The sequence below is a fragment of the Trachypithecus francoisi genome, unplaced genomic scaffold (assembly GCF_009764315.1).
Source record: "Trachypithecus francoisi isolate TF-2019V2 unplaced genomic scaffold, Tfra_2.0 Contig01585, whole genome shotgun sequence".
Taxonomy (NCBI): Eukaryota; Metazoa; Chordata; class Mammalia; order Primates; family Cercopithecidae; genus Trachypithecus; species Trachypithecus francoisi.
In genome coordinates, this window is record NW_022681444.1 from 7,499,911 (window position 1) to 7,527,484 (window position 27,574).

The 27,574-nt window shown below is 51.9% G+C and overlaps 1 protein-coding gene across 2 annotated transcripts in view; it reads right to left on the reverse strand.

Moving 5' to 3' along the window:
• Positions 1-363: 363 nt before the first annotated feature.
• The window catches only part of PTGES (prostaglandin E synthase), a 41,638-nt gene continuing 14,427 nt past the window's right edge, over positions 364-27,574 (reverse strand). Inside the window, exons 1-4 of one of the 2 annotated variants that reach the window (XM_033193671.1) lie at positions 17,776-17,829; positions 16,459-16,637; positions 11,951-12,033; positions 364-1,866 (exon numbers count right to left, since the gene is read on the reverse strand). In XM_033193671.1, coding sequence (XP_033049562.1) covers positions 1,617-1,866; positions 11,951-12,033; positions 16,459-16,584 — 459 coding nt within the window. In that variant the 5' untranslated portion in view covers positions 16,585-16,637; positions 17,776-17,829 and the 3' untranslated portion in view covers positions 364-1,616. Of the gene's footprint in view, positions 1,867-11,950; positions 12,034-16,458; positions 16,638-17,775; positions 17,830-27,574 lie in introns of those variants that run through there. The other variant, XM_033193680.1, reaches the window with a different exon arrangement.

Genomic DNA, 27,574 nt, shown 5'->3' on the forward strand with positions numbered 1-27,574 from the left:
CCTTTCAGACCTGGCCCAGCACTTCAGGGCGGTGGCCTCCTGGAGTCTCGGTGTCCTCGTTGACGGAGCTGATGGCAACCCGCGGGCGGGGCAGCCCCGTAGGGAGGGGTGACTTGACCGGGGCAGGATTTGGGTGCTCCTGGCTCCCCTCGCCAGATGTCACCTTGCCCGCCCCAACGGGAAGCAGGAGGCTGCTGCTTGCTGTGTGATTAACACCCAGTCAGGGCGCGTTGGTGTCTGCGCCAGAGACCCTGTCCTGCCACACTGGCTCTAGACAGTCACCAGCAAGAACGCCCAGCGCGTTGGACCATCAGTCCCACTTGGGCAGCAGGGAACACCAAGAACGCGCAACCCAAGACGAGGTGCTGGGCGGAGGTGGTCAGACACTTCCATTTAATGACTAAAAATCACATATCTCAGGTCACAGGTCTAGGAGAAACCACACACACTCATACATAAGGATTCCACATCGAGGAGACATTTGCAGTTTCCAAACCTTGAAGATAACTGAAGGGACCAGAAAGTTCCTCTGAGTGACTGGTCACCCAAAGCTCCCACTCCTCCACCCACAGCCCTTTGGAGGCACTCCAACTTTGGGAGGAGAAGGCTGAGCTTCCTGTGGGCCCCTCCCACCCACACCTGAGCCAGAGAGAAGACTCCAGCAAAGACATCCAAAGCCAAGGGCAAGGGAAGCGTCTGCCAGGGCAGAGGAGCCAGTCCTGTCCTCAGCTCACCCAGCTTCCACCATACAGGAACCCAAGACTCCAGCCTCGCTTCCACAGAGAACTGGCAGGGGTTCCCTGGCCTGGCCATCACAGGGACTCACATGGGAGCCTTTTAAAACTCCAGATGGTGGCTGAGCGCAGTGACTCATGCCTGTAATCCCAGCACTTTGGGAGGCCGAGGTGGGTGAATCACTTGAGGCCAGGAGTTTGAGACCCTCCTGGGCAACATGGTGAAGCCCTGTCTCTACTAAAAATACAAAAATTAGCCGGGTATGGTGACACACACCTGTAATCCCAGCTACTCAGGAGGCTGAGGCAGGAGAATCGCTTGAACCTGGGAGGTGGAGGCTGCAGTAAGCCAGATCATACCACTTCACTCCAGCCTGGGCAGCAGAGCAAGACTCTGTCCTGGAAAAAAAAAAAAAAAATACCAGGCCGGTCTTGCCTCTAGATTGGCTGGGCCAGAATCTCTGGGGTGAGTCTGAAAAGTCTGCATTCTTAGCCTGGGATTCAGATGATCATTAGGTTGGGAATCTTAGAGTTTCCCTTCTCTCTTTTCACTGTTAGGGAGGGAGAGGGAGTGGTGTTTTTGATGTTCTGTTTCTTTAGCTGAAGGATTTTCTGTCAATCTTAACAATCGGTCTTGAAATGGTTCCCGTCAGTCACTTCATGTGGGAATCCAAGGGGCTAAGAAACATACACACACACATACATATACACACACGCGCACACACACAGGCCCACTGGGCCCAGAGACCCATATGCGCAGCAGGCCGCCTGGAAATCAGGACTCAGGGCCCACCACAATCTGGAAGGAAGACCAAGTCCCCAGGTACAGCCCTGGCGGCTCTTGGCCCATGGTCTGGTGGCCAAGGAGGTGTCAGCTGCTGGTCACAGGTGGCGGGCCGCTTCCCAGAGGATCTGCAGAGCCATGGAGGCACAGGGGAGCTGGGCCAGGGTGTAGGTCACGGAGCGGATGGGTGCCCGCAGCTTCCCCAGGTAGGCCACGGTGTGCACCACACGGCCCAGGAGGAAGACCAGGAAGTGCATCCAGGCGACAAACGGGTTAGGGCCCAGAAAGGAGTAGACGAAGCCCAGAAAAAGGAAGGGGTAGATGGTCTCCATGTCATTCCGGTGGGCCCTGGGGAGACGAGAGGGGTATAGTCAGTCAGGTGTTAGCTTTGGGGCCATAGGCCCTTCTGAGAGTGTCGTGGAAGCTGGGGTGCTCTGCCCTGACAAGGCTTTGACCCACTGGGGGTCATTTCAGGCATACTAGACACTCAAATCCATTAATGGCCAGGTCAAGGAGATGGATACCCCAGAGTCCAGAAGAAGAGCAGCTCCAAGCTTATGCTTGCAAGCAGCTGAGGCCGCGAGGCCATGTCATGGGCTGGGAGTCACAGAGGGCTACTGGTCTAGGATGCTCTTACCATACCTCTAGGGCTTGCCAGGACCCCACTCCTGCCATGCTCTCCCCCACCTTCCTCTCTAGCCCTTGGACACCAGGCAGGAAAAGTGGGACTCCGAGGTGCTGAGTGCTTTACAGAGCCAACGAGTGGAGGAGCTGGGATTAGAACCGAGTTCTGACTCGAGTTTGTGCTCTTTACCTCCAGAGCAGGACTTCTCTGAGTCAGGCTTGAGGTCATCCTCCTTCTGAATGCAGCTTCCTGGGCCCCTCCCGAACAGAAGGGGCTAGAGCCCAAGAGCAGGCCTTTGACATGAATGCCGGGCTATGTCCCCTGCCCCTAAATCTAAGTACCACCCATCCTTTCAGGGACGATCATAACAAGATCCGCTTCCACTCACTGGCGTCAACCGATGGCCAGCCCCCGGTGAACCTCTTCATTTTACACATCATTTCCTGCCTCCTTTTTTGTTGAAAGTCATCAAGCATGTGCATTTATGTGGCGGGGGTGGGGGAGCTCTGTATAACCCCACCATAAATAAATGACCAAGAAAGAAAACTCAGAAAACTCACCCTCTTCTGCTAAGAGCTGGTTCACATTTTCCAGACTCCTACTAATGGCCTGCTTCCTTTATGAAAGGTGAGGAGGGTGAGTCCCATAAATTAGAGACTGAATGAGCAACTAAACCCGTAGATTGCCACATTGGAAGCTCAAATAAACAGGACTTCAGTGCCCAGGGCGTGACCTCCCCCAAGGACAGGCCATGCGTGTGAGGTGCAGGAACAGAAGCATGTTTTCCAGGCCTTCCTGCTGCCATGCATTCCACCAATAATGCCGTATCCTCGGGCCAGGCCCAGACTAGCAGCACCTGTGTGGGGACCCGCTGCAGGATGCTTCTCTTCCCTCCCACTGGCAAGACGATTCTTGGGCCAGGGCGATGGTGTGTGGGCCTGACCAAAAGAAAGAGGGCAGGACAGGGAGGGAGCCTGGAGTGCTTGGCCACTCCACACTGTAGGAAGCTCTGCACCTTGTCTGGGGTGGGGATGGGCAGGGAAGGAGACATCTGTGCAGAAGCCTGAATGAGGAGAAGCTGACCCTACAGGGGAAAAGCTTTCCAGGAAGGAAGACCAGTGTGTGCAAAGGTCCTGAGGTCAGAATAAGCACAGCATGTTCAATGTGCAGAAAAGCGAGCCCATGGCTACAGTGTGGCGCACATGAGGGAGTGAGGCAGAATAAGAGTGGGAGACGAATTCAATCTGAGTGTACAGAACTCCTGTAAACCCAGCAGAGCCTAGATCTTTCTCAGGCCAAATTCAGGACACAGCACCTGGCATCTGGGTCCCCATATCCCGAGACTGACATGAACCCCTCTTCTCCTCTTCCGCCAGATCCTGACCTTGCAACCCAGACACAAGGAAAGCAAGTCTGTGGCAGGGCAGGTCTCACCCAGCAGTGGGGAACACTGTGGCCTGCCTGCGTCAGAGAGGCTGGCTCTGGATAGATTCTGGGGTACTCCCTTCAGGGAAGACATGAGAGGGAGATTACAGACCCACGCCTGTAATCCCAGCACTTTGGGAGGCCAAGGTGGGCAGATCACCTGAGGTCAGGAGTTCGAGACCAGCCTGGCCAACATGGTGAAACCCTGTCTCTACTAAAAATACAAAATTAGCCGGCCGTGGTGGTGCATGCCTGTAATCCCAGCTACTCGGGAGGCTGAGGCAGGAGAATCGCTTGAACCGGGGAGGTGGAGGTTGCAGTGAGCTGAGATCATGCCATTGCACTCCAGCCTGGGCAAAAAGAGAGGAACTCTCTCTCAAATCAATTAATCAATCAATCAATCAAATAAAAGAGAGGGAGAAACCAAAGACTGGGGGCACCTCCCAGTCAAGTAAGTCCCTTACCAGGACTCACGAGGAAAGGTAATAGGTGTTCCTCCAAAATCACTCCATCCTTGGCCAGGTGCAGTGGCTCATACCTGTAATCCCAACACTTCGGGAGGCTGAGGTGGGTGGATCATGTGAGCACAGGAGTTTGAGACCTACCTGGCCAATATGGCAAAATCCCGTCTCTAGTAAAAGTACAAAAAAACAAAAAAAAAATTAGCTGGACATGGTGGCATGTGCTTGTAATCCCAGCTACTCGGGAGGCTGAGGCAGGGAGTCACTTGAACCCGGGAGGTGGAGGTTGCAGTGAGCCAAGATCATGCCACTGCACTCCAGCCTGGGCGACAGAGTGAGTGAGACTCTGTCTCAAAAACAAAAAACAAAACAAAACAAAACAAAAATCACTCCATCCTCTGGCAATGGAGCTGTGGGTACCCACATCCCGATACAGGCTGATTAGAGGGACACCCTTGGAAAACCCATTTTTGATTATGTCCCAAAAGGAGGTCGGCCTGTCACAAGTGATTCCAAGGGAATGCCACCTGGATGAGGACTTTGTAATGTTTATTTGAAAGTTTCAGGAAAAGCACAACCAGCATATGCAATCTGTTCACTCAGCCATTCCTTAAAGTTTGTGTTGATATTTTAAGAATAAGTCCTTCCGGAGGCTGAGGTGGTTGGATCACGCAGGAGATCGAGACCATCCTGTCTAATATGGCGAAACCCCGTCTCTACTAAAAATACCAAAATCAGTCAGGCGTGGTGGCAGGCGCCTGTAATCCCAGCTACTCAGGAGGCTGAGGCAGGGGAATCGCTTGAACCCGGGAAGCAGAGGTTGCAGTGAGCCAAGATCGTACCACTGAGCCACTGCACTCCAGCCTGGGCGACAGAGCGAGACTCCATCTCAAAAAAAAAAAAAAAAGAGTAAGTCAATGTTTAGAAAGCTGTTAAGAGAATCACAGTACAGATAGTTCACAAACATAGCTAAACCCTGAAGAGTGGGTGAAGGAAAGAAGTTGGGGAAGACAGGGTGGGAAGGAGGAACAAAACAGGGAGAAGTGTGTGGCAGAAGTGGACCCTGCTCTGCCTGGCACATCTGCAGGCTGGGGAGGAGCAGGCCTTGCAGAAAAAGCGGGGATTGAGCCCCACCTTCTATTTCCAGCCATTAGGCAGCAATTCAGCGGTCACCAGCGTGGGAGGAGAGGTGGTCAGGAGCTCTGACTGTCAGCCCCTGGGGCTGGCCCAGCCCTCCCTCCCTGGTCTGGTCTGTCTCAAACCGCAGAGGGGCCCCTCTGAGGCTGCAGTGGCCAGGGACAGGGAGCAATGGAGGCACCAAAGAAGGATGGAAGAAAGCTCACCTCCCTCCTCCCACCTCCAGGCTCCAAACCGAGAGACATGGAGGCAGGCACGTACCACGGACATGCTCGGGTGAAATGCATCATTCAAATAATAACCACTTGTTTAAGGTAAAAGCCACCCAAAGCAAATTCCTACTAGACTGGACTTGTATCGCCTCCTGCAGCATCAGGCCTGCCCTCACCCTCCACAGACTTTTCCATACCAACTGCATTTTCCGGCACTAGGTGACAGCGGTGAGGACAGTGACCCCCAGAAGACCAGGACAGGGACAGTTGCTGGTCGTTCCACAGGGTCTCCTCTTCTCTCCACCACCTGCTGGCATCCACGGTGGCAATTTCCTTGAATTTGTATCAGGATTGATACAATGCAGTGCCTGCTTCGTTTCAAAGACAGGTATACAAAACAGTGAAATCGCCTTCCCATAGAGGGACAGCCTCAGGAGCAGAGCCGAGAGTGCCAGGCCCCTCCTCAGAGTGCCAAGTGAGTGGATTCCTGGAAAGTGCTTACAACACTCCTGGACACTGAGTAGGGAGATCTTTTTTTTTTTTTTCTTTTGAAACGGAGTCTCTGTTGCCCAGGCTGGAGTGCATGGCGCGATCTCGGCTCACTGCAACCTCCACCTCCTGAGTTCAAGCAATTCTCATGCTTCAGCCTTCCAAGTAGCTGGGACTACAGGTGAGCCCCACCATGCCTGGCTAATTTTTGTATTTTTGGTAGACATGGGGTTTTGCCATGTTGACCAGGCTGGTCTCAAACTCCTGAGCTCAGGTGATCCACCCGCCTCAGCCTCCCAAAGTGCAGGGATTACAAGTGCGAGCCACTGTGCTCGGCTGAGTAGGGAGATTTTAAGCAAGCCGCCATCTCCTCCATCGCCATCACCAGCCCTGTCCTGGACACCGTCATTAAAGCTCACTTCATCCTCTTGGCTTTGCCAGACTTTCTGACTGCCCTCAGATGCTCAGACCAAATAAATAAAAAGCACGTTATGGGGCTGGGTGTGGTGGCACACACCTGTGATCTCAGGCTGAGGTGGGAGGATCACTTCAGCCCTGGAGTTTGGAATCGGTCTGAGCAATATAGCAAGATCCCATCTCTACGACAATAAAAATTAAAAAATTAGCCAGGCATGGTGGCACGTGCCTGTGGTTCCAGATACTCAGGAGGCTGAGGTGAGAAGATCGTTTGAGCCCAGGAGGTCAAGACATCAGTGAGCTGGGATTCCATTGCACTCCAGTCTGGGTGACAGAGCAAGACCCTGTCACAAAAAATAAAAAATAAAAAAATAGAAAAAAAAAGACCGGGCGAGGTGGCTCACGCCTGTAATCCCAACACTTTGGGAGGCCGATGCAGGCGGATCACTTGGGGTCAGGAATTCGAGATCAGCCTAGCCAACATGGTGAAATCCTGTCTCTACTAAAAATACAAAAAATAGGCAGGCGTGGTGGCAGGTGCCTGTAATCCCAGCTACTCGGGAGGCTGAGGCAGAAGAATTGCTTGAACCTGGGAGGTGGAGGTTGCATTGAGCCAAAACCACGCCATTGCATTCCAGCCTTGGTAACAAGAGTGAAAGTCCATCTCAAAAAAAAAAAAAATTTTTTTTTAAGCACTTCATGGTGTAGTGGGAAGGGAGTGTTAGGCTGGAAACCTCCAGTTCTGCTGCGGTGCTCATTAGCTCCATGGCCTCAGGCAAATCTCTCTCACACTCTGGGCCTGCATTCACTATGTACAAAATGTACATGCTGGATGACATCTAAGGGACTTCCAGGGCTGACATTTTGGGACCCAATTTCCTGACAAACCTGTTCACTCCGTTTAAGTCTATATGCTCCAAACAGAAATGCTCCAAGCTTAGGTTATGCATTTGCCTCCCTTCCTTGGGACCACACAGATAACCCCTCCGTGCAGTTCCATACACCCAACCTCAGATTCTGGCCCAAACACACATTGCCGGGAACTCTGGATATGTATCCTGAAAAGGTGGCTGGTCCTTGGCTTCTCCCAGAGCTAGGCTCACATTTGGACTCCAGCCTGTGCTAAACTGCAAGGCAGATTTATGCTCCAAGAACCAAGATTGAAGTGCTTTCCTGTTTGACAGAAGAGTGACTCGAATCATACCATAAACCCTGGTCTAATATTTAACCAACTTTTGCTTCCAGGTGGTCTCCCCCTTCGGGTTCCAGCCAGTTCTCCAGTAGCAGACGGCAGGATATAGAATTCTCTTAGTTCTGCACGCTCAAGTTTCCATGATGTTCTGTGAAATCAGGTGGCGGAGGAAGGGCCCAGGGGACCCAGGCACTGCCCAGGTCTGACATGGACCCAGTATACAGTCGGCCTCCAGTAAGTCCTCACCAAATGGCTATAAAGTATTATTAGATAAGAGGCACTCAGAAAGTGCTGAAATGAATTTCAACCATTTAAGCCCCAGTACTATAGATGATGGGTTATTTTGGGCTGGGCGCAATGGCTTCTACCTGTAATCCCAGTACTTTGGAAAGGCAAGGCAGGTGGATCACCTGCAGTCAGGAGTTTGAGACCAGCCTGGCCAACATGGTGAAACCCTGTCTCTACTAAAAAAAAAATACAAAAATTAGCTGGCATGGTCACAGGTGCCTGTCATCCCAGCTACTCAGGAGGTTGAGGCAGGGGAATTGCTCGAACCTGGGAGGCGGAGGTTGCAGTGAGCCAAGATCGTGCCATAGCATTTCAGCCTGGGCGACAAGAGCAAAACTCTGTCTCCAAAAAAAAGAAAAAAAGAAAAAGATTGGTTGGGTGGAAATGTCTCGGCACCCCCCGGGTCTATTGTCTCTCCATGGGGCCTGGTTTCAGCCAGTAAAAATAAACCAAGTATCTGTAAGGCCACTTGGCCACTCCTGTGCCACATGAAAGCGTTGCTACACGAAACCTCTGCAGCCTGGGAGGAGCCAAAACGCATCCTCTTGGTGGCTTCTGTGAGCTGGCCCCGGGTGACCCACCATCCTGGCCTCCTGCTGCCTGGACAGCTCATTCCATCCTTCTCCACTGTCCAGGAGGGCCGAGACAGCCGGGGCAAGAGTCACCAATGGAAGTCATGTACGGAGAAGGCTTTTGTTCATGAAAGTACAGCCAGTGCTTAGCACAGTGTCTTGGACATAGTAGGTGTGCATTGATGGAGAGACGGACCTCATGTGAAGGATTTGAAAGGGTGAAATAGCAAACAATTTAACTTCCTACATGACACAGGTCTGTAATTTTTTTAAAACCACAAGTGGACATATTATCATCAATGGCCAAGAAAAACATAAGAAAAAAACCCACAGACTTTCTTTCAAGTGAAAGAAATGTGTATTATTTAAATGACAGTGTCCCACCCATTTCCGCCTGTGATGCAGGGAAATGTGTTGAGGCCTGTGCGACAGTTTGTCTCCGGCCTCAGCCTGTCCAGCTCCCCGTCCTCCCCACTTCCCCTTCAAGCTCCTCCGATGACCCTCAACCCCTGAAGTGCCACCGCCTCACTCTCCAGGTCACTGGTGAAAAATGGCAGAGCAGAAACTGCCAACAAAAATTTAATATTGACTGTAATTATGTGAAATTAACATTTGGTCTCTGATGGGATTTTACAAGGCCAGTTTTTTAAGAATCTTTTTTTTTTTTTTTGGAGATGGAGTCTTGCTCTATACCCCAAGATGAAGCGCAGTGGCACAGTCTCAGCTTACTGCAACCTCTGCCTCCCAGGTTCAAGCAATTCTCCTGCCTCAGCCTCCCAAGTAGCTGGGACTACGAGCCCATGCCACCATGCCCAGCTAATTTTTGTATTTTTAGTGTAGACAGCGTTTTGCCATATTGGCCAGGTTGGCCTAGAACTCCTGACCGCAAGTGATCTGCCGGCTCTCGAAAGTGTTGGGATTATAGGCATGAGCCACCGCACCTGGCCAAGAATCATTGTTTGAGTAACATTTACCAACAAGGAAAGTGTTTGCAAAATAATGTTAACAAAAGAAAATCAGAACTCCAAACTGAGTGTACCTAATGCATGCCTAATTTTATGAAAAATATTTATATATAGAAGACAAAGAGGAGAGAGACACAAGTGTGAACCGTGACTAGGACTAGGAGTGGTTCTCCTTTCTGTCTCTGTGCTTTCTCAATATTACCCAAATCGTCTGTAATGAGTTCTGATTTTTATAATGAGGAAATTCATTTTAATTGACCAGGGGGATGTTAAGCATATGAAAAGATGTTCAACTTCACTAAGAATAAAGAAGTGCAGGCTGGGCGCGGTGGCTCACACCTGTAATCCCAGCACTTTGGGAGGCCAAGAGATCGAGACCATCCTGGCTAGCATGGTGAAACCCCATCTCTACTAAAAATACAAAAAATTAGCCAGGTGTGGTGGCGGGCGCCTGTGGTCCTAGCTACTCAGGAAGCTGAGGCAGGAGAATTGCTTGAACCCGAGAGGTGGAGGCTGCAGCGAGCCAAGATTGTGCCACTGCACTCCAGCCTGGGTGACAGAGTGAGACTCCATATCCAAAAAAATAAATAAATAAAGGCCAGGTGCGGTGGCTCATGCCTGTAATCCCAGCACTTTGGGAGGCCAAGACGGGTGGATCACAAGGTCAGGAGATCGAGACCATCTGGCTAAAATGGTGACACCCCGTCTCTACTAAAAACACAAAAAATTAGCTGGGCATGGTGGCGAATGCCTGTAGTCCCAGCTACTCAGGAGGCTGAGGCAGGAGAATGGTGTGAACCTGGGAGGCGGAGTTTGCAGTGAGCCGAGATCAAGCCACTGCACTCCAGCTTGGGCGACAGAGCGAGACTCCATCTCAAAAATAAATAAATAAATAAATAAGAAGTGCAAAGCAAAATGAAAATGTGATATACATTTTCACCTGTCACCTTGGTGGGGATCCACCCAAATATGCCAATACAATGAGTTGTCAGTTGAGTTGTCAGAGGGATGGAAAAATGGCTCCCACACCAGTAGTGGGAAAAGACTCGTGCACACTTGGCAAAATGTCTTATTATTGTGTTGCATCCTGCAGTTTTGCTCACACATACCCATAAAGGCAAATGAAAAAAGTGTTGAGGCTGGGTGCGGGGGCTCACGCCTGTAATCCCAGCAGTTTGGGAGGCCGAGGCGGATAGATCATCTGAGGTCAGGAGTTCCAGACCAGCCTGGCCAACATAGTGAAGCCCCATCTCTACTAAAAACACAAAAATTAGCCAGTCATGGTGGTGCACGCCTGTAGCCCCAGCTACTTGGGAGGCTGAGGCAGGAAAATTGCTTGAACTCAGGTGGCAGAGGTTGCAGTGAGCCGAGATGGCGCCACTGCACTCCAGCCTGGGCAACAGAGCGAGACTCTGTCTCAAAAAAAAAAGGCCGGGCGCGGTGGCTCAAGCCTGTAATCCCAGCACTTTGGGAGGCGAGACGGGCGGATCACGAGGTCAGGAGATCGAGACCATCCTGGCTAATACGGTGAAACCCCGTCTCTACTAAAAATACAAAAACTAGCCGGGCGAGGTGGCGGGCGCCTGTAGTCCCAGCTACTTGGGAGGCTGAGCAGGAGAATGGCGGAACCCAGGAGGCGGAGCTTGCAGTGAGCGAGATCTGGCCACTGCACTCCAGTCCGGGCGACAGAGCGAGACTCCGCCTCAAAAAAAAAAAAAAAAAAAAAGGAGGTGTTGGGGCCTTCTGTTCATAACACAGAAAGAGCCCAAATGCCCATCGCAGGGGAATCGGTTAGGGAAGTTATGGGCCGTACATTCAACAGAGTGGCAGCATTAATGCTGAAGCACCAATACAGTGAATGGGACTCCTCTGTAAGCCAATATGGAACAATCTCTGTTGTCATATTAAAAAAAATAAAATAAAAGGCCGGGTGCAGTGGCTCATGCCTATAATCCCAGCACTTTGGGAGGCCAAGGCGGGCAGATCATGAGGTCAGGAGATTGAGACCATCCTGGCTAACATGGTGAAACCCCATCTCTACTAAAAATACAAAAAAATAGCCAGGCATGGTGGCGAGTGCCTGTAGTCTCAGCTACTCAGGAGGCTGAGGCAGGAGAATGGCGTGAACCCGGGAGGCAGAGCTTGCAGTGAGTGGAGATCGCACCACTGCACTCCAGTCTGGGTGATAGAACGAGACTCCGTCTCAAAAAAAAAAAAAAAAAAAAAAAAAGCACGTACAGACCAGTGGATAAAGGGTGATTCTATGTATGGGGCACAAAGGGAAAAGTGTGGCATGCATGTTTGTAAATGCAGAAAGTCTGTATGGGAAGATGCACGACCACTGGCAGGAGTGTTTGCCCCTGGCCAGTAGAACTGCGTAGTGCCTGGAAGTCAGAGGCAGGAGGGAGACTGAATTTTCACTGAAGACACCTTTCTCACTTTGTAATTGTGAGTCATGACCACGTCTTACTTTTCCAAAGTTCATTAGAAATTAAATCACTGAATAAAGTAAAACAGTCCGAGAAGATCAGGAACACAGAAAACCTCGGCGCCTGAGAGTCTTCCAAGCCGCCCCCCCGTGTGCAGAAGAAGGTCTGAAAGGGCAGGCCGTGGCCAGGTGTGGCCAGGCTGGGGGCCTGAAGTACTTGCCTGAGGCAGCGCTCCACATCGGGGTCGCTCCGGCAATACTGGGGGCCTCCGTGTCTCAGGGCATCCTCGGGATTGGCAAAGGCCTGAAATACACCAGTTGAGAGTCACTGGTAGTGAGACAAACAGCCTAGTTGACTGGGGCTGTGTTTTGTCCATGACCAGAGTTCACAGTGGCAGGACAGAGGTACAGTTACACACACGCCCATCCAACCATCGTCCACGATTCCTACCCTGTGCTGGGGGCTGAGAGCTCACCAGGAAAAGGCCCCCCGTCTCTGCTTTTATGAAGCTCACAGTCTGCTGGGGGAGTTGCCTATGAACCAGGGAAGGCCAGGTGTCTCACCTGTTAAGGAGAAGACACGGCTGGCCTTGAGAACGTTTACGTGGGACCTGACCCAGTCTGAGGGTCTGAGAAGGCTTCTCTGAGGCAGTGACATGAAAGCTGAGGCTTAGGGCTGGATGAGGTGGCTCACACCAGTAATCCCAGCACTTTGGGAGGCCAAGGCAGGGGGATCACTTGAGCCCAGGACTTCAAGACCAGCCTGGCCAGCATAGCAAGACCCCACCTCTAAAGCAAGCCAGTTGCAGTGGCTTATGCCTGTAATCCCAGCACTTTGGGAAGCCAAGGTAGGAGGATTGCTTGAGCTTCCAGGAGTTTGAGACCAATCTGGGCAACATAGCAAGGCCAATCTCTAAAACAAACAAACAAGCTGGGTACGGTGGCTCATGTCTGTAATCTCAGCACTTTGGGAGGCCGAGGCAGGTGGATCACTTGAGCTCAGGAGTTCAAGACCAGCCTGGGCAACATGATGAAACCCCATCTCTACAAAAAATGCAAAAATTAGCTGTGTGTGGTGGTACACACCTGTGGTCCCAGGTACTTGGCAGGGGGGCTGAGGCAGGAGGATTGCTTGAGCCCAGGAGGTCGAGGATACAGTGAGCCATGATCTTGCCACTGCACTCCAGCCTGGGCAACAGAGCCAGACTCTGTCTCCAAAAATAATAATAATAATAATAATAATAGCATTGACATTAACCAGATGAAGGGAGGGCTGGAGCAACAACATTCAAGGCAGAAGGGACAGCACATGCAAAGGCCCTGAGGCTGGAAGAAGTTGGGCATGTGTGAAGAACAGAAAACCAGCACACTGGAGCATAGAGGGCAAGGGACAGGGGCCCAAGATAAAGGTACAGGGATCATCAGGGTCCTGGTGGCACCTGAAGAATTTGGACTTTGCACTACAAGCCATGAGAGGGTCTTGAGAGCCCCAGGCTGAAAACCCAGCTCCACACTGATTAACCACAGGATCCTGAACTCTGTAAACGCAGGAGAAATCACAGCTCATGTGCCGTGTGCCGAGTGAGACGGAGACCTGGAGAAGCCACTAGGACAATGCCCAGCACAAAGAGGTGCTCAGTGAATTGTCACTTTCTCTCATTGGAAAGCAGAGACATAGAGTCACACTGAGATCATCGGAGGCCCATGACCCTGCTCCACTGTTCCCTGCCGGCATCCAGACAGTCAAACCCCACCAGCCCCACAGCAGAGCCTGAATCGCAGCAGCAGGTTTTCTACATTGTTCAGATGACGGCAAATCCTGTGCTTCTGACTCATGACTGTCCCCGAAAGCTGGTTTGTCCTCCCTGGTGGGCCTGCCCTACCCTACCCCAGAGAAGAATGCAGCTCAGATCTCCGAGACTGGAACCTTCGCACTCCAAATTCCTCTCTGCTGGCCCTTAAATCAGTGAATCACCAAAGGCCCCGTCTGTGGATCCGTGATACCTTTCAAGGGGCCTCAGCATACAGTGAGCACTGCCTTAGGAGTCCACTGCGCATCAGGTTGCTCCCCCTGGAGATACAACTCAAATACAAGCCAGCCAGGCCAGAGCCAGCTGCAGTGAAGACCAGGAAGCCCCCAGCATCAGCAGCCAAGGTGCCACCTTAGCTGGGGTGGAGGCCAGCCTTTGGTTGCTCTCCCTTGAAAGCGACCTAAGGCTGCTGTGCTCACATTAATTTCAGTTACTTATAAGTCTTTTTTTTTTTTTTGAGACGGAGTCCCGCTCTGTCACCTAGGCTGGAGTGCAGTGGCCGGAACTCAGCTCACTGCAAGCTCCGCCTCCCGGGTTTATGCCATTCTCCTGCCTCAGCCTCCCGAGTAGCTGGGATTACAGGCGCCCACCACCTTGCCCGGCTAGTTTTCTGTATTTTTTTAGTAGAGACGGGGTTTCACCATGTTAGCCAGGATGGTCTCGATCTCCTGACCTCGTGATCCGCCCGTCTCGGCCTCCCAAAGTGCTGGGATTACAGGCTTGAGCCACCGCGCCCGGCCACTTACAAGTCTTAAGGACAAACGTTGGTGGGGCATTGCATTCTCCTGGCACTGCTGTCACGACCCCCACTTACAGATGAGGACACTGAGCTCCCAGACTTGTCCAGGTCCCCAGGCTGGTGGGTGGAGGAGCCAGGGCCTGCGACTGTCACCTCCAGCAAGTCCTTCCTGGATGACACTGAGTGCCCAGAGTAGAGATAAGAGGGGACCACGTTGTCATGAGGAACACCTCACGAGCAGCCCAAGGAGTGAGGCTTTCCTTCTGCGGTGTCCCTGCCAATCAGGCAGAAAGGCTCTGGGACAGGTTCGCCTCCTCCCCTCCGTGAATTCATGTTAAAAGAAAATCATGGCTGGGCACAGTGTCTCACACCTGTAACCCCAGAACTCTGGGAGGCCAAGATAGGATGATCACTTGAGCCTAAGAGTTTGAGACCAGCCTGGGCAACATGGCAAAACCCCATCTCTGCCTAAAACATAAAAAATGAGGCGTGGCGACACACACCTCCCAGCTCCTTGGGAGGCTGAAGTGGGAGGATCACCTGAGCCTGGGAAGTCAAGGCTACAGTGAGCTATGATTGCACCATTGCACTCCATCCTGGGCCACAGAGCAAGACTCTGTCTCTAAAATAAATAAATAATAATTAAAAAAAAAAAAAAGGAATCGTTGGCCTGCTGTTAAGAACCCAAGCCTCGGCCAGGTGTGGTGGCTCATGCCTGTAATTGCAGCACTTTGGGAGGCCGAGGTGGGTGGATCACCTGAGGGTGGGAGTTCAAGACCAGCCTGGACAACATGGTGAAACCCCATCTCTACCAAAAATACAAAAATTAGCCATGCATGGTGGTGCGTGTCTGTAATGCCAGCTACTGGGGAGGCCGAGGCAGGAGAATTGCTTGAACCCAGGAGGTGGAGGTTGCAGTGAGCAGAGATCACGCCACTGCACTCCAGCCTGGACAGCAGGAAAAAAAAACAAAAAAGGAATCCCAGCCTCCAAGACAGGATGTGGGCTCTGAAGCTGGACACTGGAGTTCAAACTGGGCTGTGTGACCTTCACAAGTGATGTCTCCTCTCTGAGCCCAGGTTCCTCACCTAGAAAATGGGATGACTGTGGGGCCTCCCCTGCTCCCCAGGGCTGTGGTGGGGATCTCATGCTCAGCTCCAGGCCACATTCAGTCCTCTGGGAAGGATTCAATGAGTGAATGCAGCTGTTCTGCTTAATGCACAGATCCCATATCCCAGGACCCAGCCAATACAGGGAGAAGTCAGAAGCCATCAGCAGCTGTAGCCTCCAGGCATCCTATCACTTGGGCAGCTGCCCTGCCTTTAATCCTGCCTGTACCTGCAGCAGGGCCTGAGCCTGGCTCATGGCCAAGATCCTCACTCCCCAGGATCCACCCGCATGCAGTGCCAGAGCCAGCCTCACATTGCCTTTGAACTGGACACAGGGGAAGACAGAGGCAGTTTCAGGAAAAGATTCCTCTATTAAAATACCTGGGGAGGAAGCAACAGGTACCCGGGGTCTTTCTGCATTCTGCTGCCAGGACAGCCAACGAGATCAGCCTATGACTTTGCAGACTCGCCGTCCAGTGTGACGGACGCTGCTGGAACTTGCCCCGGCCCAGCTCTGGGACTCGTTAATGTTGTTTTGGTTCAGGGGCTCAGATTAGTGGGGAAATTCCTCCCTGAGCACCCCGGTGGTGCCCGGCTGGGAGCTGGCCTCTGGAGGCTGCAGTGGGCTTGTTAGTGACATTTGCCGAGAGTTGGGAATTTCCACTTCAACATTTCTCGGACTCCTGTTTTGCCGGTTCCCACTCCACCCAGACATCAGACCTCCCGTGCCGGGAAGCCACCAGGTTAGACAGAGGCTTTGTGCTGTCACGCTCCCACACTCCACCCTCCAGAACCTGCTTTTCTCACAGACACTCGCTAGCTCTCTCCATGCCAAGAACTCAGCCCGGTGGCACGGCAAGCGAGTAAGTGCTCTTAAGCCAGAGAGGAGAAGGTGCAGGCCTTGCTGACAAGTGGGGCTGGCAGGGAGCCACCCGGTGAGGCTGCAGGGGGTGCCCAGCTCCCAGCCCTGCACACACCTTGGCCACATTTCCCTATCCCAGGGCTTTCCTGACAGGACATGGAGAGAAGCAAGTACAACCCAGGCCGGGGACTCCCAGGGAGGCACGTACCTTCTTCCGCAGCCTCACTTGGCCCGTGATGATGGCCACCACGTACATCTTGATGACCAGCAGCGTGCTGCAGAGCAGGAAGGCCGGGAGGGCCGGGCTGCTCATCGCCAGGCTGTGGGCAGGCATCTCTGGTCAGCGCAGCTCAACTGTGGGTGTGATCAGCTCGACGGAGGAGCAGCCTGCGGGGAAAGCACAAAGGGGGCGGGGAGAGCCTTTCTGCGGCCAGCGCCGCCCACGCCCCGCCCCACGGCCGCGCAGCCGGCAGCCGGGTCCCCTTCTCCTGTGAAGAGAAAGATAAGCAGCCCCTGGAGTTCCGAGAAACAGAGTCTCGGGGTGTCCCAGACCCTGTCCCTGGCTCTGGATCCCTCTTCCCTGGCAAAACTTCAAATACTTTCAAATCTGTTTCAGAGCTGTTTCCTTATCTGTAGTGTGGGAGCATGTGGTGGTGCCTGCCTTCTAGGGAGTAAGGAGGCCGGGCACCTGGCGGGACCTCGGCACGTAGTGAGTATTGCTGCTTTCTGCCCACCTCCACAGAGTCAGGGTAGGTAGTGGGCATGAGGACCACGCCATGCGCCCCCACGCTCAGCCTGGACACTGGAGCTGCAGCCACAAGGACATGACTTTGCCATCTGTGGCAGGCTGAAGGATGCCCTCCACCCTCAAAGACATCCATGTCCCAATCCCTAGAACCCATGACTGTGACTGTGTGGCAAAAGAGACTTTTCACAAGGGATTTAGTAAGGATCTTGAGATGGGAGAGATTATCCTAATTTTTCTGGGTGAGCCCAGTGTAATCAGAAGGGCCCTTCCAAGAGGGAGGCAGTAGAATTAGAGAAAAGATATAAAAACAGATCCAGAATTAAGAGAGGAGATGAAAGGACAGAGCAAGAGTCAGACAGGAGAGATGCTACCCTGCTGGCCTTGAAGATAAAGGAGAGATCGCGGTCCAAGGAAATACCAGGGGCCTTTAGAAACTGGAAAAGGGGACAAAACAAACTCTCCCCTGAGCCTCCAGACAGAACGCAGCCCTCCCGACACTTTGATTTTAGCCCTGTGAGACCCACTTCAGGCTGCATCCACCAGAACTGTCAGAGAATGAAGTTGTGTTGCTTTAAGCCACTAAGTCTGTGGTAATTTGCTATAGCAGGGATGGGGAACCAGCACGTGGCTCCACTGACTTCCTGAGCATCACTTGACTACTCTGGGACTCTTTTCCCAGGCACATGCTTTGATTCTTCATCACAAGATCTCCCCAAAAGACCCATCAACGGACTCTTCAGTAGAAAGCGTCACTGGGCCAGGTGTGGTGGCTCTCACCTGTCATCCCAGCACTTTGGGAGGCCGGGCAGATTGCTTGAACTCAGGAGCTTGAGACCAGCCTGGGCAACATAGGGAGACTCTGTCTCTACAAAAAAAAAAAAAATTTAAATTAGCTGGGCATGGTGGCGCTCACCTGTAGTCCCAGCTACTCAGGAGACTGAAGTGGGAGGATCACCTGAACCCAGGAGGCTGAGGCTGCAGCGAGCCGTGATCTCGCCACTGCACTCTAGCCTGGGTGACAGAGCAAGACCCTGTCTCAAAAAAAGAAAGCAAGCATCAACGTTTGTTTCCTAAGATTCTTTGAATCCCTTACCTCAGAATCCTCACCTTGGCCAGGTGGCTCATACCTGTAATCCCAGCACTTTGGGAAGCTGAGGGGGGCGGATTACCTGAGGTCAGAAGTTCGAGACCAGCCTGGCCAACATGGTGAAACCCCCCCTCTCTACTAAAAATACAAAAATTAGCTAGGCATGGTGGCACGCACCTGTAATCACAGCTACTTGGGAGGCTGAGGCTGGAGAATCGCTTCAACCTGGGAGGTGGATGTTGCAGTGAGCCAAGATCGCACCACTGTACTCCAGCCTGGGCGACAGACCGAGACTCCCTCTCAAAAAAAATCCGCACCTTGCTGCATCCTGTCACCTTCTCTGGGTTCTGGCAGGACCTCCACAAGAGCAGGGTTTTTTTTTTTTTTTTTTTTGAGATGGACTCCTGGTCTGTCACTGAGGCTGGAGTGCGATGGTGCAATCTTGGCTCACTGCAACCTCTACCTCCCAGGTTCAATCAATTCTCCTGCCTCTGCCTCCCAAGCAGCTAGGACTACAGGTGCGCCACCACGCCCAGCTAATTTTTGTATTTTTAGTAGAGACGGAGTTTCACCATGTTGGCCAAGATGGTCTCAATCTCTTGACCTTGTGATCCACCCGCCTCGGCCTCCCAAAGTGCTGGGATTACACCACTCCACCTGGCCAAGGGCAGGGATCTTGTACAAAGTTCTTGCTCATTTATTTTTGCCAACATGTTTGGCTTTGCTATGAGGTGCCCTGGGGAAGCGGGGCAAAGGAGAAAGGGAAAAACCAGTCTCCCATGCCTACTCCACTCATGGGCTTGACCAGGTGCTTTGGGAAAGCACCTGCCCAGAGGGACAGCTGTGTCAGTCTAACCTATGCCCCAAAGCAGCAGAGACCAAAGAGAAGATTTGCCAGAGACAGATTTAGCCACTTCCAATCCCAAAGCCAGCCCTCGGCTGTAGTTGTGTGGCCTCGGGCAGGCAGGTTCCCTCTCTGAACCAGTTTCTTCAACTGTAAAATGAAGCTGACCCTAAGTCACCCCCCAGTGCAGTTGTGGGAGTTAAATAATTATTAAGCCCCTGGAACATGGTAGGCCCTCCATTCAGTATCAGTCTCTGAGCTTCCGTTTCCTCCTGCTTAAAGGGAATAATGATCCCTACCTAGTAGGGTTGTCAGGAGGAAGACAACCTGCCCTTGCTGCTGGGGGAGGTGGGTGGGAGCAAGGTGGGGGTGGTGCCTTGCCCATTTGCTGTGTGCCAGGCAGTCCTTTATCCTAACAAAAGATGTGCTTGATAAACTGACTCCTGTGGGGAGCTGCCAGGCCAGGCTGTCCCGGCCCCACAAGATAAATGATAGGTCACCATACTGTCAGGGACAGATCATGGAAAGTACGAGATGTCCTGAGACACGTTTTATCTTTGGTTGTCGGAGGAGCTGTGCAAGCTCGCTTCTGGCTGATATTTCTGTCGGAGAAGAGAGAATGCCTGCCTGTCTTGTCTCCAGCCCGTGGGAACCCCTGCAGGCAGCTACCTTCCTTGTCAAAAAGTTCAGTTTTGAGGTTGGGGTCTGGTGGCTGTACCACCCCCCAGAATCGTGGACCAGACGCAGCCCAGGAGGGGCCCTTGGGTTCTCCTCCTTGGACTGAGGAGAGTGGCTCTTCCCTGACTGGTCTTCTGAAATAACAAGATAGAGGCCGGGCTTGGTGGCTCAAGCCTGTAATCCCAGCACTTTGGGAGGCCGAGACAGGCGGATCACGAGGTCAGGAGATCGAGACCATCCTGGCTAACATGGTGAAACCCCATCTCTACTAAAAAAAGATACAAAAAAAACTAGCCGGGCGAGGTGGTGGGCGCCTGTAGTCCCAGCTACTCGGGAGGTTGAGGCAGGAGAATGGTGTAAACCCGGGAGGCGGAGCTTGCAGTGAGCTGAGATCCAGCCATCGCACTCCAGCCTGGGTGACAGAGGGAAACTCTGTCTCAGAAAAAAAAAAAGAAAGAAAGAAATAACAAGATAGAAAGCAGAGGCTGGGAAAACCAGCTTGGGGCAAAGAACAGATGATCACTTCCTGCTACCCTGAGCCGAAAATAAGAGAGACTGTGTAGGGGAATTCGTATGACTGATGGACGTGATCTCAGCACAGGAATTTTTTCCTCACTGTCTGCTGAAATGGACCCGCTAAGCCAGGGCCTGCCAAGGAGGACAAAATCTCTGATCTTTCCCCAAGAATCTCCCTGAAGCTGCCCTTGGCCAATGGAAGCTGCTGTGGTGGCTGTTGGGGGTGACAGTGATGGTGGTGTCACTTCTCTCTGAGCTTCCGTTTCTTTGCCTGTAAGATGGGCTTGGTGTCCCCTGCCTTGCAGAGGGTGGGGGACAGGAGATGGTGTGTGCACAGTGCTGGGGGCTGAGGGACACTCTCTGTGGCCTGGTCCTGAGGCCCATGGGAACTACAGCAGTGTGCTCACAACAATGAGGACAAGAGAAGCCCCTGGAAATATTTTACATCTTGTCCTGGGTGGTGATTATCCAGGTGAATGCATATGTCAAAAGTTATGAGATGGGCTGGGCCCGGTGGCTCATGCCTGTAATCCCAGCACTTTGCAAGGCTGAGGCAGGCGGATCACTTGAGGTCAGGAGTTTGAGAACAGCCTTGCCAACACAGTGAAACCCCATCTCTACTAAAAATACAAAAATTAGCTGGGTGTGGTGGCGTGTGCCTATAATCCCAGCTACTCAAGAGGCTGAGGCAGGAAAATCACTTGAACCTGGGAGGCGGAGGTTGCACTGAGCCAGGACTGCACCACTGCACTCTAGCCCGGGCGACAGAGCAAGACTCTGTCTCAAAAAGAGAAAAAAATCACTGAATGTATCTTCAAACCTTTTTACTTTACTATATATTTTTTCACCCATGAAAGTGAAAGTTGTTCCTATCCCCACTCGAAACCCTGCTCAGAGGCACTGCCCTGCTGAAAGCCATCCTGTGACTTAGTCCATCGCCCTCCTTGGCATTTCCTGAGGATCAGAAACTAAGCTCTTCATGCTGGCTGATTGTCCCTAACATCAGAGGAGGCTTAGAGAGAGGAGGAAGTGGCCCCACCTCAGCTGCTGGTTCCTGACCTTTGGGAGTATTGCTAGGCTTTCTGTAGCCAGTGATGGGGAAATAAATGCACAGTGATTTTTATTCTATTTTATTTTATTTTTTTGAGACAGAGGTTCGCTCTTGTTGCCCAGGCTGGAGTGAAGTGGAGTGATCTTGGCTCATGGAAAACTCCGCCTCCTGGGTTCAAGTGATTCTCCTGCCTCAGCCTCCAGAGTAGCTGGGATTACAGCATGCACCACCACGCCCAGCTAATTTTTGTATTTTTAGTAGAGATGGGGTTTCACCATGTTGGTCAGGCTGGTGTTAAACTCCTGACCTCAGGTGATCCACCTGCCTCTGACTCAGCTAAACCTAGAAATCTAGGATTTTTCATTTTTGCTTAAAAAAAAAAAAAAGTCAAATCATTTCCTTCCTTTTCAGCAAATACCACAGTGGCCCCCAATCTTTTTTTTTTTTTTTGAGGCGGAGTCTTGCTCTATCGCCCAGGCTGGAGTGCAGTGGCCAGATCTCGGCTCACTGCAAGCTCCGCCTCCTGGGTTTTACGCCATTCTCCTGCCTCAGCCTCCCGAGTAGCTGGGACTACAGGCGCCCGCCACCTCGCCCGGCTAGTTTTTTGTATTTTTTAGTAGAGACGGGGTTTCACTGTGTTAGCCAGGATGGTCTCGATCTCCGGACCTCGTGATCCGCCCGTCTCGGCCTCCCAAAGTGCTGGGATTACAGGCTTGAGCCACCACGCCCGGCCAGTGGCCCCCAATCTTACTCAGAGTAAAGCTGTCTGGGACGGGCACAGTGGCTCACTCCTGTAATCCCAGCACTTTGGGAGGCTGAGGCGGGAGGATCATGAGGTCAAGAGATTGAGACCATCCTGGCTAACATGGTGAAACTCTGTCTCTACTAAAAATACAAAAAATTAGCTGGGTGTGGTGGTGCCAGCCTGTAGTCCCAGCTACTTGGGAGACTAAGGCAGGAAAATCTCTTGAACCTGGGAGGTGGAGGTTGCAGTGAGCTGAGATCGCGCCACTGCACTCCAGCCTGGTGACAGAGTGAGACTCCGGCGTCTCAAAATAAATAAATAAATAAATAATAAATAAATAATAGCCAACGTCTGGACAACATCTCATGGTCCTGTCCTGTCTGCTCCCCATTTCTCTTGGAACTCCTATTTTCTTCTGCCCCCCCTCACTCAGCCCAGCCACACTGCCTTCCGTCCTGGTCTCGAATCTGTCAGACACAGCCCTGCCTCTGGGCCCTTGCTATGGCGGACCTCTCTGCCTGGAATTCTCCCCTAGGTTTCCACGAGGCTGACATCTCATCTCCTTCAAATCGTGGCTTGAATCTTACCTTCTCCATAAGGCTCCCCCTGGCCACCTTATCTGTCCTGCAGTCTGCCCTGCCTTCCCCACTCCTGAGGCCACTTCCCTGCTTCTACTTTCCTTTCCATAGCGTATATCACCCGGTAACACACCATCTAACTTTTTTTTTTTTTTTGAGATGGAGTCTTGTTCTGTCACTCAGGCTGGAGTACAGTGGCACGATCATCTAGGCTCACTGCAACCTCCGCCTCCTGGGGTCAAGCGATTCTCCTGCCTCAGCCTCCTGAGTAGCACCCACCACCATACCCTAGTTTTTTTTCTTTCTTTCCTTCTTTCCTTCCTTCCTTCTTCCTTCTTTCTTTCTTTTCTTCTCTTTTCTTTTCTTTTCTTTCTTCAGTCTTGGTCTGTCACCCAGGCTGGAGTAAGGTGGCCTGATCTCGACTCACTGCAACCTCCGCCTTCTGGATTTAAGTGATTCTCCTGCTTCAGCCTCCCAAGTAGTTGGGATTACAGGCACGCACCACTATGCCCAGCCAATTTTGTATTTTTTAGTAGAGACGGAGTTTCACCATATTGGCCAGGTTGGTCTCAAACTCCTGACGTCAGGTGATCTACCTGCCTCGGCCTCCCAAAACTCTGGGTTTACAGGTGTGAACCATCGTGCCTGGCCATGCCCGGCTAATTTTTTTTTTTTTTTTTTTTTTTTTTTGAGGCGGAGTCTCGCTCTGTCGCCCGGACTGGAGTGCAGTGGCCAGATTTCAGCTCACTGCAAGCTCCGCCTCCCGGTTTTCCGCCATTCTCCTGCCTCAGCCTCCCGAGTAGCTGGGACTACAGGCGCCCGCCACCTCGCCCGGCTAGTTTTTGTATTTTTAGTAGAGACGGGGTTTCACCGTGTTAGCCAGGATGGTCTCGATCTCCTGACCTCGTGATCCGCCCGTCTCGGCCTCCCAAAGTGCTGGGATTACAGGCTTGAGCCACCGCGCCCGGCCAATTTTTGTACTTTTTAGTAGAGACGGGCTTTTGCCATGTTGGTCAGGCTGGTCTTAAACTCCTGACCTCTGGTGATCTGCCTGCCTTGCTTGACCTCACAAAGTGCTGGGATTACAGGCATGAGCCGCCATGCCCAGCCTCATACCATCTAACTTATTATCCCTACTGCCTAACATCTGTCCTCCTGAGGCAGGGCTCTTGGTTCATTAATGAACTACAGGCACCAGTATCGTGCCTGATATACAGCCACAACCACAATTTGTTAAATTGAACTAAGCTAATAATTTGTTTTGGATTTCTCTCCCTTATAAACAAAAAAGTCTACACTGACATGAGTGAAAACCTCCACTTCTCTTCCAGGAGCTTGGCTCTGGGTCCTGAAGCTTGGCCCTGGGTCCTGACTCCTGCCCGCCTGCTTCCCAGAACGCTCCAGGGGAGCTTGGCTGCCTGTCTTCTGATGGGGAGAGAGCCAGGAGAGAGGCCTGTGTGTCTCTGAGAGGGACTGGGTGCTGGGCCAGCTAGTCCCCGAGAGGGACTGGGTGCTGGGCAGGCTGGTCTCCGAGAGGGCCTGGGTGCTGGGCAGGCTGGTCTCCGAGAGGGCCCGGGTGCTGGGCAGGCTGGTCTCCGAGGAGGGACTGGGTGCTGAGCAGGCTGGTCTCTGAGAGGGACTGGGTGCTGGGCAGGCTGGTCTCTGAGAGGGACTGGGTGCTGGGCAGGCTGGGATTGGAACAAGGCCACTGAGGCATTACCCCAACACACCCACCTTTGGTAACCATGCCGTATGGACTGGAAAAGATCGTGCATTTTAAATTTAGTTTGCACGTTGACACATGAACACCCATCCAGGACTGAAGAACACAGAAGCTGATATTTATCGACAAGTATGAGTGGTTAGGACTAGAAGCTCCCTGTTAGGGAACTACTAATTGGGAGCTGCCTGCCTGGCTGCCAAGCCCAGCCCAGCCCCTGGAGTTCATTCCTGAGAGAGCCAAGATGGCTTTCAGGGGTGATGCCACCCTGCTTAAGGACAGCAGTCAGATGGGTGATGGCCACAGGGTCACTGGGCATTGTCCTCTCACTCGACACTGGGCTAATCACAGAGGTCATCAGATTTCAGGGAGGTATGCTCAGGAGGCCCATTTTAGAGATGTGGAGCCTGAGTCCTGAGTTAGAGGTTGTCCTTAACGTGACCCCACAGCTGGCCTTTGGTAGTGGAGGACGTTCTCGTCACACAGGCAGCCCTGTTCTAGCTGTGGGGCTGTGGGCTCGTGCCCATAGCACCTGGTACCTGGTAAGCTCTCAAGAGACAGCTGATTTTACTACTCAGCCTTTCTTTTTTTTTTTTTTTTTTGAGACAGAGTCTCACTCTGTCGCCCAGGCTGGAGTGCAGTGGCGCGATCTCAGCTCACTGCAAGCTCCGCCTCCCGGGTTCATGTTGTTCTTCTGTCTCAGCTTCCCGAGTAGCTGGGACTACAGGCGCCCACCACCACGCCTGGCTAATTTTTTTTTTTTTTTTTTTTTGAGACAGAGTCTGGCTCTGTCGCCCAGGCTGGAGTGCAGTGGCGTGATCTCTGCTCACTGCAAGCTCCACTGCCTCCCGCGTTAACGCCATTCTCCTGCCTCAGCCTCCCTAGAAGCTGGGATTACAGGCGCCCGCCGTAATTTTTTGTATTTTTAGTAGAGACGGGGTTTCATCATGTTAGCCAGGATGGTCTCAATCTCCTGACCTCGTGATCCGCTCACCTTGGCCTCCCAAAGTGCTGGGATTACAGTCATGAGCCACCGTACCTGACCTGCTACCCAGCCTTCCATGTGCAATTTCAGGGTTCCTCCATTCTCTAACTTTTTGCTTCCCTGAGTCAGGAAACTGAAAGTGAGCTCTTCCCCTCTTAGAAATGTGGAAAAGCAGGACTGCTCCAGTGATAAGAAAGTTCCAGTGGTCAGAAAAGATTGGAGGGCTAGGCATGGCAGCTCACACCTGTCATTCCAACACTTTGGGAGGCCAGGGCAGGAGGGTCGCTTGAGTGCGGAAGTGTGAGACCAGCCTGGGTAACACAGTGAGACCCTGTCTCTACTAAAAAAAAAAAAAAAAAAAAAGTAGCCAGCCATGGTGGTGCACCTGTAGTCCCAGCTACACTTGACCCCAGGTGTTCAAGGCTGCAATGAGCCATCCGTGATTCTGCCACTGCCTGGGTGAAAGAGCGAGACTGTCTCAAAAACAAACAAAAACAAAACAAAACAAAACAAAAAAATGGGCCGGATGCGGTGGCTCACGCCTGAAATCCCAGCACTTTGGGAGGCTGAGGCAGGCAGATCACGAGGTCAGGAGTTCAAGACCAGACTGGCCAACATGGTGAAACCCCGTCTCTACTAAAAATACAAAAAAAATTAGCCAGGTGTGGTGGCGGGTGCCTGTAATTCCAGCTACTCAGGAGGTTGAGGCAGGAGAATCACTTGAACCCGGAAGGCAGAGGTTGCAGTTAACTGAGCTCACACCATTGCACTCCAGCCTGGGTGACAAGAATGAAACTCTGTGTTAAAAAAAAACAAAAAACAAAAAACAAAACCCGAAAAGAAAGAAAAGACTGGGTATCCACGCAATGGAATATTACTCAGCCATAAAAAGAAATGAAATCCTGACTCATGCTGTGACGTGGATGAACCTGGAAAACATGATGTGAAGGGAGAGTAACCAGACATAAAAGGTCACTTTTTTTTTTTTGAGATGGAGTCTCGCTCTGTTGCCCAGGCTGGAGTGCTGTGGCACCATCTTGGCTCACTGCAACCTTCACTTCCCGGGTTCAAGCGATTCTCTTGCCTCAGCCTCTGGAGTAACTGGGACTACAGGTGCACAGTCACATGTTTTATGATGATTCCACGTATATAAAATGTCCAGAATGGGCAAATCTATATATACAGAGAAAGCAGATTTGTGGTTACCAGGGGGTAGGCAGGGTGGGGAAATGGGAGTGACTACTTCATGCGTATAAAGTTTTCTTCTGGGATGATGAAAATGTTCTGGAAATGGATGGTAAAGATGGTTGCAAAATATTGTGACTGTACCAATGACACGGAATTGCACACTTGAAAATGATTAGTTTTATGGTAAGAAAAAAGTAAAACTGAGCTTCTGTCTTGTTCATGGCTGAATTTACAGTGCCTAGCATGGTGTGCACCCAGAGCTGTGCTTAGTAAATATTTGTGGAAAGACAGACGGCCTGAACGTGTGCGTTAAATGCGGGGGAATTCCTGGAGCCAATTGTGATGCTGTGCCCTCCTTCTGTCTCTGGAGAGACAAACACACTTGTGACTGCCTGAGTTCTGACCACAGTCCAGCAGCCCCTGACGGAATCCATCTGCTGCTCCTTGGACTCTGGGCCTCTGATCCCCATGCTGATGTGCAGGGCTGTGGACACACAAGGAGCATTTCCTGGCTGCAGCTACGGGACAGGACCCAACTCACAGGAGAGGCAGATGGGGGAGGAGGAAAAGGAGAAATATTTGTCTCAGCACAAACCACTTCCGTTTCCAGGGAAGCTGCTGTCACCCTGAGTGTGGCTCGAGGCGGAGGCTCTGGGGTCAGAGGGAGCCACGACCCTCCCATGCCTGGCTGTCCATGCATTCACTAGGCACATACAGTCTCATGCTCACACACACACAGCCCATGGATGCCGGTTCCCACAGGTTGCAGAGGAGATGGGCAATTCCTGTGTGCAGCTCTCAGACACATCAGGGACCCATTTCCTAGGAGCCCCGTGGGGAGCTCTGCATATATACATACACACACACACACAGACACACATGCATAGAAAAATAAGGAGGAGAAACTAATGACAATCACATTCTCTGGCTGGAGTTTTCAAACCACTCCCACTTTCTGAGTAGCCTCCAAGCCCCCAAACAACCTCCATTCCGCAAGAAGTACCACCCCTTTCCCTGAGGGCCTTTCTCACGGGACAGCACTTTATGACTGGTTTGTGTTTTTTTCTGTTTTTGTTTTTGTTGTTTATTTATTTATTTTTGAGATGGAGTCTTGCTCTGTTGCCCCAGCTGGAGGCTGGAGTGCGGTGGCACAATCTTGGCTCAGGTTCAAGCACTTCTCCTGC